At 30.2% G+C, this 21,605-nt stretch overlaps 2 protein-coding genes across 4 annotated transcripts in view; both read left to right on the forward strand.

Moving 5' to 3' along the window:
- Positions 1–21,605, forward strand: part of LOC145268701 (trafficking protein particle complex subunit 8-like) — a 194,679-nt gene that overhangs the window by 160,041 nt on the left and 13,033 nt on the right. The window lies entirely within an intron of this gene.
- On the forward strand, positions 168–10,298 carry LOC145268702 (trafficking protein particle complex subunit 8-like). Its single transcript, XM_080124240.1, has 4 exons — positions 168–312; positions 1,586–1,683; positions 8,215–8,320; positions 9,973–10,298. The coding sequence occupies exons 1-4, from the start codon at positions 190–192 to the stop codon at positions 10,171–10,173; spliced, it is 528 nt and encodes a 175-aa protein (XP_079980366.1). The 5' UTR covers positions 168–189; the 3' UTR covers positions 10,174–10,298.

Genomic DNA, 21,605 nt, shown 5'->3' on the forward strand with positions numbered 1-21,605 from the left:
AACTTATCAACCGTTATTTTAAGCTAGCAAGTCTCAGATCTTGTTTTTTTTTTGTATGACAAAAAATACAAACAATTTAATTCTCTTTTAGTAGTTTTATGTATTTGATTTTTATAACAAATGAACGATAATGCAAATCACTGTTTTTCTTTTTATTGCAGCTACACAACGGAAGCTCCCGAATTGCAAATGCGACGTCTAGCAGATTTGGCATTCTTATTCCAGATGTATGATTTTGCCTACCATACTTATCAGACTGCTAAGCGGGACTTCAATAACGACCATGCGTGGTTACATTATGCGGGCGCTTTGGTATGTACCAATATTGATTCGTCTTAAACATTTTTGCTTATTACTTAACAAGAAGAAAACCTGAATCGTGTTTCTTGTGAGTTGGTTCCCTATGGATTCTGAAACAGCTAGGTTGATTTTTTTAAATTTCACACAGTTACTTGATGTGTCCGGGAATGTTCTTACATAGGTTTTGTATCGGAATGTGTTTGATAAGTATCGAAAAATCAATACAAAAAAAAAACAATTACTGAAGTAAGTTCGATTTTGACCAAAGTTAACACTTTCATACAAGCGAACATCACAATGGTGTTAGGTTGTATAAAAGTGTTAACTTTGGCCAAAATGCAAATAGCGCCAAGTCGTGACCTTGTGTATGAGTACGAAAGCCTCTCAAAGAAACAAAGGAAAGAAATTTGATACAAGTTTTTTTTCTCCATGTGAAAGAGAGACGTTTATTAAGTCGTTTCATCACCAAACCACTGACACGTATTTCTCAAGCCAGCTACACTTTGGTCACATCCCTGTTTCTCCTTTCAGGGTCAATTAAGTTTCCAAGTCTGCAGCTACAACCAGCTACTATGTCTTCAGCTTACCCCATGGCGCATGGTCATCCAACAATTTTGTAAAAAGTCCAGATTTTTTTTTTAACAGTTCCTGTCGCACCAACATGTGCTTAAAAGTCCTATCATGCCGCCACATGGTTAAAGTTTCTCTCTCCGCCAGATGCTTTTTTATTTTTGTTCTCTCTCTGCCATGTGCTCTTGTAGAGACAGGCTCACAACGTCTCTTCTGTGGGAAAGCAATTGCAGGAAAGAGAAAAAGATATAAGAAAATAATTTACTCTTTTTTTTTTTTTTTTTTTTTTTTTTATTAATGGAGGTCACCACTTATCAAGGCTTAGAAGCCACTCGGGGATACGGGTTATTGTGTGTACAGTAATCAATGGGGTAGTATTGTAGTATTCGTTAGTATTGGAGATTTGATAAAGTGTCATTACTTAAGGGGGCAGTTCATCAGGAATTTGTTTATGTTGGACTTGAAGACATCCAAGTTGAAGTTATATTGTATGACTTGTATATGAACATAAAATTTTAATTGTTTAATTCACATAATGTAATTCCTCTTGTATATTGATGTTCTGTCTTGAATATTGAGCTTTTTTTTTTTCTTCTTCTTCCAGGATAGGATTTATCTATAAATATGAATATTTATATTTCCGTTTGAAATTCTGAAATGTGTAACGTTTCTTTTTATTATATTTATATCCTGTTTTTTCTCTCCCCCCCCTCAGGAAATGGCCTGCGTAACCTTTTTCATGCAAGACAATGGTAGACCGTATCCTCACCATTACATGGAGTCTGCTGTCACTACTTACCTCGCTACCTGCAGGTACATCACCTTTTTAATATGTACAAAACAAAAGTGTCATATTCCAAAAATCACAAAGTTTTTTTGTTTTTTTTTACTTATTTATTTTACAAAGGAGTCACCTTATCAAGACCCGGTTCTGGATATGGCCTTAAACTATATCCAGTAGTGAGGCCCCAGCCTGCAGGCTTTGGAGAGTGTGAAGCCACCCTTTCATTGCCATTGCTCCCAGGTCCACTCTGACCCGGAGTGGTAGTACCTGTTAGGGTCCCAACTAGTGGTTAAATAGAAACCGACTTGAAAACAACAAATATATTCTATTAAAAAATTTTTCTTCAAAATCTTTGGATTCAGCATTAAATAACCTGAAAAGGGTTGATATGCCGTAAAACAAAAACAACCAACTTATCAAGACCCAGAAGCCAATCGAGGACAAGGGTTTTATGAGTGTTTGTTAGTCATTGGGGCAATAGCGTAGTAATTGCTCAGGGTGGAAATTGGTATAATTTGATTAATTAAGGGGACAGTTCAACAAGTTTATGTTGGACTTGAAAATAACTATATTGTAGTCATCTGGAAAGCAGGCCAGCAGTACAGAGTTCCACAGGTGTGCAGTTCTAAGAAAGAAGCTTTGTTCATGGAATCTATGTTTAGCTTTAGGCACAGATAAAAAGAGGGGGAAATTATTGATTGTGGTTTTTAGCTAGACAAGTGTTTTTTGTGAAAGCTTGGCGAGGGAGGACCATAGATTGGAGTTCAGACGAGCACTTGCTATAACAATAAATAACAGACAGGCTCGCAACATCTCTTCTGTGGAAAAGAGATTGTATGAAAGAGAAAAGGGATTTCCCCACTAGGCTACGAAGTCTATTTTGAACTCTGTCAAAGCAGAATAAGGTCTTTCTAGCAGCTTCTGCCCAGATGTGGCAACAGTACTCCATCTAAGTGTTTTTTGTGAAAGTTTTTTTTTATGAGGAAGCAAGGATAGTATGTTTCGCTCAGCCATCTTTAATAAAGGAAGACAACTGAAATTCAGCTACCAAGATCAAAATCAGCCTTGTAATGGCTACAATTTATAATTAAAATTGCTAAAAATCATAAACAAGTATATAAAAAAAAAACCTACTTGATCAACTTATGTGATTTTTGGAATATGACATTTTCATTCCATATAGCGAAGATTTTTTTCTTTTATTTTTGTTTTTTTTAATTCGGTTGAATTCTGGCCAACCACCAAATCTTTATTATGGAGAGGGGAAAAAAAATAATAGAAAAATGGGTTATTACCAAATTTGGAAAGCAAATATAGGTACTTTACAGTTTAGTCAAGACATTAAAAAATGAAAATATAGGGGTGGGAAAAAAAAAAAAGGGTTATATTGCACATATCCGTCATGGAACGAAGTTCTCCTAAAAAAAAAGTTCACTACATTAAGTAGTTTTTTTTTTACAGCAGAAAAACAATTTATGATACCAAGCAAAAGATTCGATTTTTAGGAAGAAAAGCTAGAATTAAATATGGGGAGGGAGTGTCGGCGCTTTACATGGAGTTATCTCCACGTGGCATGTTCAGCAAATTCATAATGGCTGACTTCAATGCGCTTTCATAAGAACATGTTTTTCCGCTGTAAAAAAAAAAAACTACTCGATCAAATTAAATTAAATTTTTTTTCCGGAGATCTTCAGTTCAAAACGGATATGTACAATATAACCTTTTTTTCGATATTTTCATTTTTAAATGTTTTGACTAAACTGTACAAGTACCCAAATATTTTTTTTATATTTCATACTTTCACTGTTTTCTTACTTGCGTCAACATCATTAGATGGAAGTTCCATGTTGTCTGATATTTCAGGAAATTTGCATTCACATCTTTAGTTCAAATGTATATACTGGAGACGTTTGAATTAAAATCAAACCCATATCTGAAGAAGGAAAATTTTCCGAAATATCATACAGTACAAAACTTGCATCTGACCATGCCGATGCAAGTAAATTCTCGATGGTCCCCAGTGTGGTACGTTATTAACAGACAATTGTTATTCAGGAAGTTGTGCGTGCTGGGGCCTGTCACTCTATGGTTATCGGTCGGGATACAAATCTGTTGAGACAGTAATTGAACAAAATTATTGGCTAATCTGTATTTTCCTCACATTTATTATTTCGAATGAAGTGGGTTTTGGCATTCTAAAATAAGTAAAAATAAATGATTTTCCTTGATATGATAATTTCCCACCTCAAAGTAAAGAAGGGCTAAATAAATTTCCCGCTCTGATAATTAATCCATTTCATTAACCCCTATACTCCAGCTGATTTTGTCCTTGAGAAGTGGTGTCCCATTAGTTTAAAAAAGAGAAAGACTTTATAATTAAAGTTGAACACATATTTGAAAAAGGGATTTTCAATTCACTTGTGGAAGGAGACGTTGCGTGCTCGGTTTGTTTCTGTTGCAACACTGAGACCACGCAGCTGACATTGCGACCGGTCTCTGAACGAAGCCACAATTTGACCCCCAGACCAAGCAGGTGATCACGGCCTGTGCAGTGAATGTGCATAAATGTGTGTTCAGTACTTTCACATTTACCAACCTGTGGTTTCCACAAAGTTTCCTGGGTGTGCTCGGTCGCTGACAAGAATAATCGGAAGTAGCGAATCATGAAACGTGAAACCGCTACGAGAAAATTGTAATGATAACTAGGAAAAACATGGAAATACAATAAATAAAATTACAAACATGTATCTAACCATAAACCCTAACCAAACGCTAGCCTGTGCGATTAAAATTAATTTTTTTATTCATCCAAATTACGAAAAAAAAATAGCCTTTGTATTAGCAAAAAACAGACAGCGCGTTTGTAAAAAAAAAAAAAAAAAAAAAAAAAGTCGAGGCATGCTCGGCCTTCGCATAATCACGTTGACACACCGGTTCTCGCCAGATCACCGAAGTTAAGCAACGTTGAACCTGACCAGTACCAGATGGGTGACCATTTGGGAAGGCTATATGTACCTTCTGGGAAGGTTGGGCATGGGGCCAGCACCCTCACCCTATAAAAAGAACTCCTCGCTACAAAAACATCTGCAAAATGTTGTAGATGGCCTATGCCCCTCTAGGAGCTCAAGGGCTATGGATGCTCAGCTTTCCTTTTTCGGTTATTTCCGTCAGCTGCCAAGAGAGCCTGAGCTAACTTTATGGAAATCGTGGGTAGGTAAATGCAGAAGCGACACCTGTTCCCATATATGATTATTGTGTGATGTTTTTATATGCGTACATTTGTTTTTGCTTTGAAAAAAATAAGTTAAAATAAGTGATCTTCCTTTATATGAGAATTTTCCACCTCATAGTAAAAAAAAGGGCCAAATAAATTTCCCGCTTTGACGATCCATTTCATTAACACCTATACTCCAGCTGATTTTGGCCTTGAGAAGTGGTGTCACATTAGTTTTTAAAAAAAAAAAAAGAAAAGGACTTTATAATTAAAGTCGAACACATATTTGAAAAAAGGATTTTCACCTGACCATGTTGACGCAAGTAAAAACATAATGCATATATAAAATATAAGAAATATAAATATACATTTAAATATAACTCAAATTACTGATTGAGCTACAGACAGCTTCCTTACTAAGTTTTAGAGCTGGCATCTTTGTTTTCTCCTTGTTTTCCTCTTCGATGGTGTTTATCTAATCTTTTTCTTTATGGTCTTTAGTGTCCCTCCAGAAGATTTCAATTTCTTGAGTTACTCACCTTTATTTCTTCTCTAATGAGGCTCCTATAAACCATTTGTTGCAAAACGTTTATTTATCCTTTTTGCTTAGTTTTTTATTTGTGCAGCTATTTTTATTTCAATATGATGTTATGACATCTTAACTCTTAGTGGTGTTTGATTTTTTTTCAGCTTGTGCGATTAAAATTAATTTTTTTATTCTTCCAAATTATGAAAAAAGTAGCCTTTATTGTTAGCTAAAAAAAAGACAGCGCATTTGTAAAAAAAAAAAAAAAAAAAAACAAAATTGAGGCATACTCAGACTACCTTTTTTGGTTATTTCCGTCAGCTGCTGAGAGAGCCTAAGCTAACTTTGTGGAAATCGTGGGTCGGTAAATGCAGAAGCGACACCTGTTCCCATATATGATTACTGTTTGATGTTTTTATATGCAAACGTTTGTTTATGGTTTGAAAAAAAATAATGGGTTTCGGCATTCTAAAATAAGTTAAAATAAATGATCTTCCTTTATATAAGAATTTCCCACCTTATAGTAAGAAAGGGCCAAATAAATTTCCCACTCTGACAATTAATCCATCTCATTAACCCCTATACTCTAGCTGATTTTGGCCTTGAGAAGTGGTGTCACATTATTAGTTTATAATTTTTTTTTATTATTATTCAATTTAAATTTAATTAAATTCAATTCAATTTATTAAAGTCTTTTTCTTTTTTTTTTTTTTTTTTTTTTTTTAAGTCGAACACATATTTGAAAAAGGGATTTTCAATGCAGACTTTCACCTGACCATGTTGACACAAAAAAAAAACATAATATAAGAAATATAAATATACAAGTATCATCATCAGCATCTCTGCTGTTTTAACAGCGTCGGCGACCACGGCTCTCCACATTGTAGAGCCATGGTAATCTCGGGAAGATAAGTCAAGACGGCAGTTTCACGTTGCTTTCCGTCTTGTAAAAAAAAAAAAAAAAAAAAAAAAAATAGTTCCAGCAGATCCTGTACTATATTATTTTTCATCATTTTTTTTTAAACTTTTATTAATTTCAACATGCCATGCAAGTACATAAGTGTTTTTACTTAAAATGTATTTCTAGAAATCCCATTATACTACATAAGCACCATTGGACTTGTGTTTTAGTTTGATCAGAGTAAGAATTCTCACTTGCAAAGCATTCAGTAGCAGAAATCGAATATAATTGTTAACTTTAAAAAAAAAAAATTAGCATTTGTTACTTTCTCTCTCTTTCTTTCTTTTTTTTTCTTTTTTTTCTTTCTTTTTTTTCTTTTTTTTTCTTTTTTTTTTCGTTCTTTTTTTTTTCTTTTTTTTTTTTTTCTTTTTTTTTTTTTTTCTTTAAAGAATTATGAATGAATGGAATAAGTTCAGGGAATCAGGGAACTTGTGACATTATTAATCACTAGAGCGTTACTACTGTCGAACAAGGGAAGAATCTATCAGGTATGTGATGATGTATGGAAGTGAAACCTAGCCAGTGAGAGATGAAGACATGCGTTGCATGGCGAGAAATGGACATCTCAGTCAGTAAAGGTTTGTGTGCCTCTCAGAAAGAGAATAGATCCTGGGGCGGCTCTTAGCTAATGGATTGTGTTCTGTTGGACGCGTGTTTTGGTTTGGTCAGAGTAAGTACCGGATGCCTTTAATAAGTTTCCAGACTTTTTTTTGTAAGGGCACTTTTCTTGATAGTACACATATGAAACTTTGGTCCCCTTTGAAGTAATCTCCTCCGGCTGCAATGCATTTGTTGTACCGTGCCAACAATTTTTGGAAGACCTTCTGGAAGTCCTCTTGTGTGAGTGTGTCCATGACTCCTTGTCACAGCCTCTTTCATCACCTCAATTGTCTCATAACAACAGCCTCTAAGGTTTTCCTTGAGCTTAGGGAATAACCAAAAGTCACAGGGAGCAAGGTGAAGAATCATCTTAATGCCCATCTCGGTCAAATAGTCTGTGAAAAGGATGGAGCACCTTTGGGACAAACTTCGCGCAAATCTTCCGCATCTTCAGTTCCTCACAAATAATTGTGTGTACAGTTCCCACACTGACATCAAACTATGCACTTATTGTCTCTATAGACACAAGTCATTATCCATGAAATTCACTATTTGGCCAATCAACTCGTGTTCTGACTTCCATACTCCTTCCACGCGTCATCATCACTCACAAACTCCCTGCTTTCCTTGAATCTCTTATGCCATTAAAAAACTGATGCTTTCTGTAGCATTTTTTCCAAGTTTAAAAAAGAATTTTATTGCATATCCTTTTTCTAAAATGTCCTTACGCCCAGTTTGCATTTTTGAAATTCACCAGCTGTGACAATCAGGCTTTAGTAGGATGTATTCCGATTCATGATGTAGCTGTTCATTTCAATAAAAATTGGCCAGTCATCTCATAAGATGTATAGCAATAGCATACTGAATTTTCAAGCGTTTATGTCAATTTTAAATGACTGTACAAAATGTCTGGGAACTTATTGAAGGCAATTTGGTGGGATCCTTCTACCGCTCCAGTAGATATCTCACTGCTTATGCAATTCTTTATCTATATAAAAGCCAAGTACATCCAAGGATGGAGTACTGCTGTCACATCTGGGCAGGATAAGCTGCTAGAAGCAGCTTATCCTGCCTTGACAGAGTACAAAATGCCCTTTTCTCTTCCCTGCAACCTCTTGTAATATACAGCAAATTTGCCAAGAATTTATTTTTTCTATCTTCACATTTCTCAATTGAACTAAAATATTTTAATTTTTCATGACCAACAGATACAAAATCTTTTTTTATTATAATATGTGTGTACATTTTTGTTTTATCAGAAACCCACAACTTGCTGCCAGAGGTACATTAATTAGTACTGAAGCTCTGAAAAGCAAAGGAATGTATGCAGAGGCTGCGTTACAGTTCATCAAGATGACCAGTGAGGTAAATATTATTTTGATGGGGTTTTATTTTTAATGAGTTTTTTATCGTTTTGGTTTTGTTTTTATTGTTTTGGGTTTTTTGCTTTTTTTGGTTTTTGCTTTTTGTTTGCAGTTTTTTTGTTTTCTATTTTGTTTATTTTGATGGAGTTTTATTTTTAATGAGTTTTTTATTTTGTTTTTATCGTTTTTTGGTTTTTGTTGTTGTTGTTGGTTTTGATTGTTTTTTTTGTCTTTTGAGTTTTTTGTTTGCTTGTTTTGCTTTTATTTTTTGTTTGTTTTATTTTTTTGTTTGTTTTATTTTTTTGTTTGTTTTATTTTTTTGTTTGTTTTATTTTTTTGTTTGTTTTATTTTTTGTTTGTTTTATTTTTTGTTTGTTTTATTTTTCTGTTTGTTTTGTTTTTTTGTTTGTTTTGTTTTTTTGTTTGTTTTGTTTTTTGTTTGTTTTGTTTTTTTGTTTTGTTTGTTTTGTTTTTGTTTTTTTGTTTGTTTTGTGTTTTTGTTTTTTTGTTTGTTTTGTGTTTTTGTTTTTTTGTTTTTGTTTTTTTGTTTTTGTTTTTTTGTTATTGTTTTTTTTGTTGTTTTTTTGTTGTTTTTTTTGTTATTGTTTTTTTTGTTATTGTTTTTTTTGTTGTTTTTTTTTTTTTTTTTTTTTTTGTTTTGTCTTTTTGCTTGTTTTGTCTTTTTGTTTAATTTTTGATTTGTTGTTTTTTTATTGGTTTGTTCTTTTTGTTTTTTCTTTTAATTTGTTTTTATTTGTCTTTGTTTTTTTTTTAAATTTAGTTTCATTTTATATACTTTTATAATTATATTGTATCAAATTATATTGATTTTTTTTTTTAAGTACTTTCTGAAATGTTTTTTTTTTTTTTACTAAATAACATTTCTAAAAGTATTTTAAAAAATACAAGTTAATCTATAATATTAATCTTACCTGTCTGTTTGTATGTATGTCTGCCTAAAACTTTAAACAGATATGCCAGATTTTCACGATCGGTATCGTTTTGAAGTTTGACCCTTCGGATGACAAATATCAAAAAATTGGCTAAAAACATTAATTCCTTCTCCCTCAACTGGGCACTTTTTTATTGGGAAGGGCCACTTTTTTCGTCTATATTTTCGAAAGTCATCCCCTCTTTTCGATTGACTAGCCTTAATTTAAACATTCGTCACTTTCGGTTTGGTGATGGGTGCAACAGCAAAGACGTCATGTTTTTTGTTTTTTTTTTCACATTCTTTTCCTCGTTTGCGCTATGGTTCGAACCTGCCTGCTTCTTTTTTTTTTCTCACAACACGCACTTCCAAACACCCTGGCAACGCCGGGCACCCAGGCTAACCTAATATATAAAAGGCAAAACATGTGCTTGTATGTCTCGCAAAAACTTTCAATACACACGGCGGATCCTCACAAGATCGCTATCATTGTCAAGCTCGATTCCTTCACCCTCAACTGGGCAGTTTTGTACGAGTGGATCGCTTTTTTCACTGACATTTCCTGAAGACCCCTTTTATGGGTCAAAATATGAATTTTAATTTTCATAAACAAATTTACAAAAAAAAAAATCTGCACTTGTCCGATTTTTTTTTTTTTTAATGATTTTGTTTGGCTTTTTTCATTAGGTTAACTTTTTTGTATATTTCTTTCCATTTTGCAGCAAGATTCTGATTTACGAAGTGCCCTGCTATTGGAACAAGCAGGTCATTGTTATATCAAAATGCGACCTCCTATGGCTCGCAAATATGCCTTCCATATGATTTTGGCAGGCCACAGGTTTAGTAAATCAGGACAGGTGAGTACTCTTTTTATGTCCTCCTCCATTCTGCACTTTCTCCCTATCCTCATTTTTCTTTTTTAATTTTTTGCCAATACACCCCATTTTTAATCCTGACGTATGCTTTCTCTTTCCATTCTCTCTCGTCTCCCCCTTTTCTGCTTTCGTCTCCCCCTTTTCTCCTTTTGTCTCCCCTGCCTCTGCTTATCCCCCCTTCTTTCCCTACTCCTCTGCTATTCCCCCATTTTTTGCCTCTTTTACCCGCCATCTTTGACCCCTAATCGTAACCCAACCTGACAATCAGCAAAATCTCACCTCTTCACTGTAAGGTCCCCTAGATGTCAGAAGGTTCTCTAATCAAAGAGCTTCTTTCCTTAAACTGTTTACCTTCTGAATTCTCTCCCCGTTTCCTCAGCTGTACCAATGTGCACTAATGTAAATGAAATGTGAACAAACATCTCCATATTAAAAATACCGCTTAAAACCCGGCTCGTTAAAGCTCTTGCGTGCTTTGTTTAGGGTGAATATCAGTAAAAAAAAAGTTTTAGTTCAATACAAAATCTCCTCGATTCAACTTAATCTTACAATTAGCTCTTCTTCTTTCTCTGACGACGATGATGATGATACTGACACTAAACTTGATTCTCTTTTATTTTCTTTTTCAGAAAAAACATGCTTTACGTTCATATTCACAGGCGTTACAAGTTTACAAGGGAAAACATTGGTCACTCGCAGAGGTAATACATTCTTATTTATTAACCCTATAAAATATTCACAGCAACAACTTGTCTAGCTACAAATTGCTTCAAAAAACTTTCCCTTTTTGTCTCTCTTTCTCTAAAAAAAAAAAAAAAAAAGAAAAACTTTTATAAACAAAGTTTCTTTCCTATATCACCCTGAGGAACAAGATATCACGTGCCTGCTTCCGAATTGACTACAGCTTGGTCATCTTCAAATCTAATGTAAACAAATACTTGTTGAGCCGCCCTCTTGGTTAATAATTTTGTTTCTTGACCAAAGTTCCCCTATATCAAAATACAAAAATAAAGAAATATCTGTATGATTTATGCATCTGTGCCGGAACAAAAATATCATTCTAAAATTCATGTAAATTGATTAAGTAGTTTTATTTTTATAAAGGAAATCAAATTTTATGGATAAGAGAACATTTATTGCGTGTCGCCACCTTAAAAATAATCTTAAGAATTTTTTTTTTTTTTTTTTTTCAAATTTTTCTTAATTTTTTTCAAATATTTAAAAAAAAATTTTGAAGAAATTTTTTTTTTTTTTTTATACACTTTTCTTAAATTTTCTTTTTTTTTTTTCTTTTTTGTTCAGGACCACATTAATTTCACAATTGGGCGTCAATCCTTCAATTTGAAACAGTTGGAGAATGCAACAGCTGCCTTCAAACATTTGCTAACGGCTGATAGCCGTCAAACCACTGCACAACAAGCTGCCTTTCTTCGAGAATATCTATTTGTCTACAAGGTATGTAATACACATCAGAAATTTTTACAATCCATCTGCTTCTCATGTTAAGTTGATCATTTGGTAGAATGAAATGAGAGAAATTTTGTTGAAATAGTTTTTGTGGAAGTGGTGAAATTTTCACAATCCGTCTGCTTCTCATGTTAAGTTGATCATTTGGTAGAATGAAATGAGAGAAATTTTGTTGAAATAGTTTTTTTGTGGAAGTGGTGAAATTTTCAGATTTATAAAAGCAATTTTGTTATAAAACTTGTTCAATTTTTAGTGATTAAGTTTTTCTCCATAAAATCCTAAATCAAATTTTTATTCTGACTATATCTAAGCGCCTATAAACAATGATACCAAATTTATTTTGGTAGAATAATAGAATAATTAGCTACTAAATTATGACGATTCAGAGTTGGTTATAATCAGCTAACATACTTCCTAACTTCCGGCATAATGCTACTGGAAGCAGTGACAAGGCAAACTAGTTCCTTCACTTTTTTCTCTCACGCCTACATCTCCCCTATGTATGTACTCTGTTTTTTTTTTTTAAATCTTAAATTATTTTGAAAGTATTATTTATTTGATAGGCTTTCATATGATGGTTAAAATTTTATTTAGATCTCAATTTCATTTATTTTTATTTCTATGATTTTATTTTTATACTTTCATGACCATATTCATTATATAAATTCAAATAAAAAAAAAACTTATTTTCAAAATCGAAAAGAATTTTTATAATTTTTTAAACATTTCTTATAAAATTTTAAATAAAATGAAATTTTATTTTTTTAATTGTGTTAGTAAAATGTAAATAAACACTTTTTTTTTTATCTATTTATAATTTTTGTTCATTTTTATTATATACTTTTCAATGTCATTTTCTTATATTTTATTTCAATAAATTGCTTCACAATAAAAACACTGAAGTAAAAAAATAAAAGTAAAAGAACTGATTTACCTTGTCATCATTTCCAGTCGCGCTGGAAGTTAGGAAATACATTAGCTGACTCTAACCTCCAAATTTGTTGGAAATTGTAAATTTTCAGCTTTATTGGTACAGAAGCCAAATAACTAAAACCTGCAGAATTTAAACAAGCAAAAACATCCTTACGAATGTAATTTTATGTTGTGGTAAATGAAAATTAGTCATAGTCTATATATATTTATATGCTAGCGTATTATTTTCTGTGTCACGATTACATCTTTTTCCTTCGGAATGACTGTCGTTTAAGTGTTATGATCTTTCCATTTCTTGTAATAAATAATTTTACCAAGAATTCTTCATAAGTTTTGGTATTGGTTTCAATTACATCTGAAGGAACATAAGTTTATATATATATATATTCCCCAAAAAATGTTTTTTCTTGATAAGTTTAAGATTTGGTTTCGATTCAAGTTGGTGCACTCATATATATATATTAAATATTATACATTTATAATATATATTAAATATTATAAATTTATAATATATATTAAATATTATAAATTTATAATATATATTAAATATTATAAATTTATAATCTATATTAAATATTATAAATTTATAATCTATATTAAATATTATAAATTTATAATCTATATTAAATATTATAAATTTATAATCTATATTAAATATTATAAATTTATAATCTATATTAAATATTATAAATTTATAATCTATATTGAATATTATAAATTTATAATATATATTAAATATTATAAATTTATAATATATATTAAATATTATAAATTTATAATATATATTAAATATTATATATATATATATCAAATATTATATATATATATATCAAATATTATATATATATATATCAAATATTATATATATATATATCAAATATTATATATATATATATATATCAAATATTATATATATATATATCAAATATTATATATATATATATATCAAATATTATATATATATATATATCAAATATTATATATATATATATCAAATATTATATATATATATATATCAAATATTATATATATATATCAAATATTATATATATATATATTATATATATATTAAATATTATAAATTTATAATATATATATATATATTGAATATTATCAATTTATAATATATATATATATTGAATATTATCAATTTATAATATATATATTGAATATTATCAATTTATAATATATATATTGAATATTATCAATCTATAATATATATATATTAAATATAATCAATCTATAATATATATATATTAAATATAATCAATCTATAATATATATATATTGAATATTATCAATCTATAATATATATATATTGAATATTATCAATCTATAATATATATATATTGAATATTATCAATCTATAATATATATATATTGAATATTATCAATCTATAATATATATATATTGAATATTATCAATCTATAATATATATATATTGAATATTATCAATCTATAATATATATATATTGAATATTATCAATCTATAATATATATATATTGAATATTATCAATTTATAATATATATATTGAATATTATCAATCTATAATATATATATATTGAATATTATCAATCTATAATATATATATATTGAATATTATCAATCTATAATATATATATATTGAATATTATCAATCTATAATATATATATATTTAATATTATCAATTTAAAATATATATATATATATTGAATATTATACATTTATAACATATATATATTGAATATTATAAATTTATAATATATATATGTATTGAATATTATAAATTTATAATATATATATATGCATTGAATATTATAAATTTATAATATATATATATATATGCATTGAATATTATAAATTTATAATATATATATATGTATTGAATATTATAAATTTAAAATATATATATATGTATTGAATATTATAAATTTATAATATATATATATGTATTGAATATTATAAATTTATGATATATATATATATATATATATATTGAATATTATCAATTTATAATATATATATTGAATAGTATCAATTTATAATATATATATTGAATATTATCAATTTATAATATATATATATATATATTGAATAGTATCAATTTATAATATATATATTGAATATTATCAATTTATAATATATATATATATATATTGAATATTATCAATTTATAATATATATATATTGAATATTATCAATTTATAATATATATATATTGAATATTATCAATTTATGATATATATATATATTGAATATTATCAATTTAAAATATATATTGAATATTATACATTTATAACATATATATTTAATATTATACATTTATAACATATATATATTGAATATTATAAATTTATAATATATATATATATATTGAATATTATAAATTTATAATATATATATATATATATATATATATATATATATATATATATATATATATATATATTGAATATTATAAATTTATAATAAGAATCGATAGCAAATTGACTATTATTAGATATACAAAATTTGCATGAATTAAAATATATTTAAGCGTACTTTACGACTGAGCGTCCTTGCTAGCTTGGATAAATAATGTTTCAGTTTTAACAAAAGAGCTACAATAATATCAGAGCATCTCCATTTACGCTGAATATCTACAGAATGCCAACATCAATATATTACATATGAATAAGTGTACTGTTGAATTTCCACAAGTCCTGCTAGTGGAAGCAATAATTATGAGATCAAGCCTAAAAATCCTTGGAAAAAAAACTACAAAATTGACGCAAAAGCACAAATTTAACTGTAATATTCATCAGACTCATTTCAACAGTTAATACATTGACTCTTTATAATATGATTCATAACATAGTAAAGATCAAGCTAGACTTTGATAAAGTGCTTAAGATAATCGATAGATTGATTCTTTCTAAATATGTGGTTTTAAGCAAGCAGTACTTGTCATGGCGAAAATAGTAATATATCCAAAAATTTTGAAAATTTATTCAGTAGAAAATTATAGTTAAAAGCATTTTTTACAGAAAATTGGGAAAATTACATTGAGCTTCATAAATTAAGGATTAGTACATAAAAAAGTGAAATATAATTTTAAAAAATCATTTCCACAGAAATATATATATATATACTAGCAGTTCAGCCCGGCTTTGCTCGGGCCCTATATACTGTTCATAACTTTATGTGCATATGTATGTATGTATGTGTGTGTATATATATATATATATATATATATATATATATATATATATACTAAAATATTTGACTCCTGTCCAGGTAACCTACATCTAAAATTTCAAGTATTTAGACCCAAAATTGGCAGAAGAGTTTGGTAGAGTTTTCAAAAGTGAACTCTTTCAACTTTGACCTCTTGGCAACCAAATTTTCGCCCCAAAACTGATTTAAAAGCTTGCTGCATGTCTTAATACCCTTTATGTAAAATTTGAAATATTTAGACCCAAAACTTGCTGAATAGTTTGCTAGGGACCGCAAAGGTCAAATCTTTTTAATTTTGACCCCTTGGTAGCCCAATTTTCAGCCAAAAAACAATTAAAAAGCTTGCCCTATGTCTGAATACATTGTATGTAAAATTTAAAATGTTTAGACCAAAAATTGGCAGAGTAATTTGGTAGAGACCACAAAGGTAAAATTTTTTAAACTTTGACCCCAATTTTAAACCCTGAACTCTATTGTTTTGAGCTCAAATCAAATTAAAAAGTTTGATCCATGTCCAAGTAACCTATATCTAAAATTTCAAGTGTTTAGACCCAAAATTGGCGGAGGAGTTTGGTAGAGTTTTCAAAGGTCAAATCGTTGAACTTTGGCTCCTTGACAGCCAAATTTTTGGCCGGAAATCAAAATAAAGTTTTAACTATGTCCAAGTAACCTACATCTAAAATTTCAAGTGTTTAGACCCAAATCTCAATACCCCCCTTCTATCAAATCTCAAGTCTGTAGACTGAAAATTGACAAAGCAGTTTGGTAGGGAAATGTATACACACACGCACACAATTTCATTTTTATAGATATATATTAAAATGGAGAAAAACTATCTATTATATTAGACTAGCTGGGACGCCTGGCGTTGCTCTGTCGTACAATACGCTTAAACATATCTTAATTTATGCAGATTGCATATGTATTATAGAATTAATCTTCTAATAAATATTATATTATGAGGAATAATTTGCCTGGTGGACTAATTCGCAAAAAAAAAAATAAAATAAATAATTTCGTTCATCGAAGTCCGTCTCTGTTTACAATATCACATCAGCTAATATTTGGGCTTCATGATGAATGCCCTGGAAACTCATTCTGGTTAATGTTTAGTTTTAAAATATGCAAATGAAAAAGTGATTTGCAGCAATTTTTAAATGGTTACTCTTCTTTTATCGTAAATTGGACTCATTAATAAGAAAAAAATTAAAATAAAATGGTGAGATAAACCCGAGCTTGAACACGGGATTATTCCATCTGTAGTACAATGCTCTACCATTGAGTTGTTTCCAGATATCAACAAATCAATTTTTTTTTTTTTTTTTTTTTTTTTTTTTTATATAAGAAATAAATTGAGATTTTATTATCTCCCTTGCCGGTGCAACCTAAAATATGCCTCTGTAAAAATTCTCTTTATCTATAAGAAAGAAAGACTATTTCAGGATCAAATTTTTGGATTTTCATCGGATAAATTTCTGTATAAAACATATCTAAGAACACAGCCAGACATATAAATTACTTTTGTGTGAAATTTTCAAAAGATCAGTTCCGAAACTGAGCGTATGAGGAAGGAACTTTCTTACACACTCACACACAAAGGGACTTTTATATTATAGAGATAAGAATTTTAATACCTACTGAATTACCTCTGTTAGAAATAACTATTTATACATATACAGATTAAAATAATGTTTATTATTATATCAGAGATATATTCTAGCCTTAATATTGGGCACAAAGCTACCTGTGAAACAAGATACCATGAGTCTGCTTCCCAACTAACTACAACATGTTAATCTTCAAATCTAACAGTAGACAAATACTTCGGAAAATTAAGCTCTTTTAAGATATCCTCTGCCTATTCCACTCGTTGTTTTCTATGCAATTATCAACTAACCAACAATTCTTTTAACCTTTATCCTCGAGTGGCTGCTGGGTCTTGATAATCTGTGACCTATCTGTGCAAAACATATAAAATTTGCTGGATATTATTTGGATTCATCGGACTGCTGCTCTCATCTTGAGAGTTCAATAAGATACACCTGAGGAAGGTCAGAGGTTACATCGACCAAAACGTGAAAATCACACTCAAGATGAGAACAGTAGCCCGATGAATCCAAATAATGACTAATCAATCCTCATCTCAAAAATTCAAAAACGTCATAAAAGTTACTTCTATTTCAGCAACTCCTTGGTCAAACATTAAGTGAAGGAAACGTGTATCCTGGGCCTCTCCCTGAACTTCCACTGCCCACACTGAACAGTAATGTCACCAAAGTGCTGCTCTGTAATACGAGTACTCCGAGCACCACACAAAAAGGTAATTTTTTTTCTTTTTTTTCTTTCTTTTCTTTCTTTTTTTTCTTTCTTTTCTTTCTTTCTTTTTTTTCTTTCTTTTCTTTCTTTTTTTTCTTTTTCTTTCTTTTTTTTCTTTCTTTTTTTTCTTTCTTTTTTTTCTTTCTTTTTTTTCTTTCTTTTTTTCTTTCTTTTTTTCTTTCTTTTTTTCTTTCTTTTCTTTCTTTCTTTTCTTTCTTTCTTTTCTTTCTTTTTTTATTTTTTTTCTTTATTTTTTTTCCTTTTTTTTCCTTTTTTTTCCTTTTTTTTCTTTTCTTTTTTTTTCTTTTTTTCTTTTTTTTCTTTTTTTTTCTTTTTTTTTCTTTTTTTTTTTTTTTTCTTTTTTTCCTTTTTTTTCTTTTTTTTTCTTTTTTTTTCTTTTTTCTTTTTTTTCTTTTTTTTCTTTTTTTTCTTTTTTCTTTTTTCTTTTTTTTTCTTTTTTTTCATTTTTCCTTTTTTTCTTTTCTCCTTTTTTTTTTTCTTTTTTTTGTGTGTAATGAGATCAAACTGAACGATTGTAAATATGTAACACACTTGTAAATTTAGTGAATTAACTTTGGTAGACTAGAAACCTCCGCATTTGTCTTCTTTTGGTTTGCATGAGCAGCTAATTATTTTCAGCGGTCGCCGACATCTCAACCCAATAACAAGGCCTACAACATGGAAAAATCTTGTAAAAAAAAAAAAAAAAAAACTCCCGGAAGAAAAACGATCACTACTATTGCGACTTCGACAGGGTCAGAGGTCACAGTAACAGACTACAAAAGAATGAATACACACATTCTAATTAATTGAGTTTTTTTCTTTTTTTTTTTTTCTTTCTTTCATCTTAAAATGCCTAGTCACAAAAAAAATACAGTGTAACCCGGATATAACAGACCCTCATATAAGAAAACTTATATAAATAGATTTCCTCTGATCCCAAATTAGAGTCCATGTTAATGTACAGGGTAACCCCGGATATAAGAGATTTATAGATACCTATAAATAGGTATCTTATATCCGGGTTAAACTGTATTTGTTTTATGGTTCCTTGGCCTTTTGTCTAAGATCAGAGTGTAGTATTAGTTCTCCACATCTCAGCAAAATTTTCCGTTTTAATTATAAATTTTTAAAACCCTAGCATTTTTTTTTAATGAAATCGCTTGATATTAATAATACTTAAAATAATAAATAACTGATGATAAAAATGATGACAGATATTGAATAAAATATGACGATAACATTAAAACTGACAGAATATTAATTCATTAAAAACGTAAAAAATATAAATCTGCAAATCAGATTTGTTTGAGGGAATTTGGAGATTACTATATATACGGCTTTTTCAAAATACTAGTAGAGTCTTGGCTATTTTTGAGGAAGGTGTGTTCTGTCTTAGGTATGGTCCCATGCAGTTCTAGGGAGTCCACCTTCTGAGGGTTTGTCTTATTATTTGAGAAAAGATTAGTTCATTGCTAATCACCTTAGCCACCCCTACTGGGGGAATACTGACAGGGCTACCCAGGCAAATTTTGTTCGGCCAGACTGCTTTTCCTCTAAGGCACTAGTTTTTAATCCCACTTTCTGACCTTGTGGCACATCTTCCTGCCATGGAAGATAGATAAATGCATTCTTGTATCATCAGAATTAAATTACCTGAACCTTGACCTTAATATAGTTCAGGGGATCGTGGGGGAGGTGACAGTGGTCTAGTGGTTAATGAAATGGACTGACAACCTGGGTGTCCCAAGTTCAAATCCAGTTTGTTCCACAAAAGATCACTTTTGCTTAGGATATTGGCAACTTTCATGTGGTCCTTCCTGTAATCCTCGATGTCTTTTTAGAAAGAATTCTGACTAGAAAAATAATATCAAGGAAACCAATGCTAACAAGGGAATCTTCTGGGTTCATTGCCTTGATAGAGTTCGAAATAGATTTTATAGCCTCGTAGATGTCCTATTCTCTTGCCTGCAACCTCTATCTCACAGAAGAGATGTTGCAAGTTTGTCTCTACTTTATTGTTATTTTCATGGCAAGTGTTCGACTGAGCTCCAATCTATGGTCCCCCCTCGCCAAACTTTCGCAAGAAACACTCGTCTAGCTGAAAACACTATCAATAATTTCCCCCACTCTTTATCTGTGCCTAAACCTAAACATAGATTCCATGAGCAAAGCTTCTTTCTTAGAACTGCACGCCTGTGGAATGGTCTTCCGTTTTCATATTTTCCAACTGACTACAATATGGTCATCTTCAAGTCCAACGTAAACAAGTTCTTAATGAGCCGTTCCACTTAAGTTAACAAATTTACTGAATTTCCATTACTAACAATTACTGTATTGTCCAATTGACTTAAAAAAAAGGGGGGGGGGCTCAGTCTTTGACAGACTATGGTTACCCGCGAAGGGATGGCTGCGCATGAAAGTCTTATTGGCAGGAAGTGCGCAATCTCCAATCACACCTCTCTTGAGTCGACATTGTTAAATACTAGTTGCAAGTGAAATGTACAAGACGACTGAAAACAAATGCCGAGATAAGCGGAGAGCACATACAGCGCCTAGAATTCCCAAATGGTTACCCATCTAGTACTAACCAGGCTTGCCGTTGCTTAATTTTGGTGATCTGATGAGAACTGGTGTGTTAACGTAATTATGCCATATATAAATTGACTACTACACACTATTAACCCTTATCCTCGAGTTGTCTCTGGGCCTTGATAAGTGGTGATGCCTATGTAAAAAAAAAAAAAAAAAAAAAAAAATGAATCTCCAGCCCAGAGAACCCAATATCTTCCACTTGCGCAATCTCAAGAAAATCCTAAGAATCAATTGGCAGAACCACATCTCAAACAAGAACATCCTTGATCAGACAAACATCCCGAGCATGTTCACTCTACTTACCAAATAAAGACTTTATATATTATATAGTTATATATTAGCTTGATCATGCCAGGCAAATAGATGATAGAAGGATTATAAAAGCTATTCTTTATGGTGAGCTTGCAATCAGCCTTAATCATGTATACTATTCTATACTACAAGAATGTCTGCAAGCAAGTGACAGGTTGGGGGTGAGATATTGTTCTTCCATCGTAAACGTATAAATTGTATGTATTGTTGTTTAGCCAGATATCAAGGGGATATGATATCGACGTATAAACTGAGTCATGTTGTATCAGAGTTATCACACGGGTATATATTACAGTTCATATTAGATATCATTTTTTTTATAAGAAGAATAAATATATGCTTCATACTTACTTTCGTTCTTTTTTTTTTTTTACATAGACATCACCACTTATAAACACCAAGAGGCCACTCGAGGATAAGGGTTAAAATGTACAGTAGAAATTGGACAATATAGTAATCGTTAGTAAAGGAAATTTGGTAAATTTGTTAACTTATGTGGAACGGGTCATCAACAACTTGTTTATGTTGGACTTGAAGACAACCATATTGTCAGCTAGAAAGTAGGAAAACAGAAGACAATTCCACAGGCGTGCAGTTCTAAGAAAGAAGCTTTGCTCGTGGAATCTACGTTTCGGTTTAGGCACAGATAAAGAGTGGG

This window comes from Euprymna scolopes, chromosome 44 (assembly GCF_053919585.1).
Source record: "Euprymna scolopes isolate OS-2025 chromosome 44, ASM5391958v1, whole genome shotgun sequence".
Lineage (NCBI taxonomy): Eukaryota > Metazoa > Mollusca > Cephalopoda > Sepiida > Sepiolidae > Euprymna > Euprymna scolopes.

Coding starts and splice junctions, on each gene's coding strand:
- LOC145268702 (XM_080124240.1), top strand. CDS start 190: ATGCGACGTCTAGCAGATTTGGCATTCTTATTCCAGATGTATGATTTT. Junction 1,684..8,214: donor ACTTACCTCGCTACCTGCAG/GTACATCACCTT, acceptor TTGTTTTATCAG/AAACCCACAACTTGCTGCCA. Junction 8,321..9,972: donor TCATCAAGATGACCAGTGAG/GTAAATATTATT, acceptor TCCATTTTGCAG/CAAGATTCTGATTTACGAAG.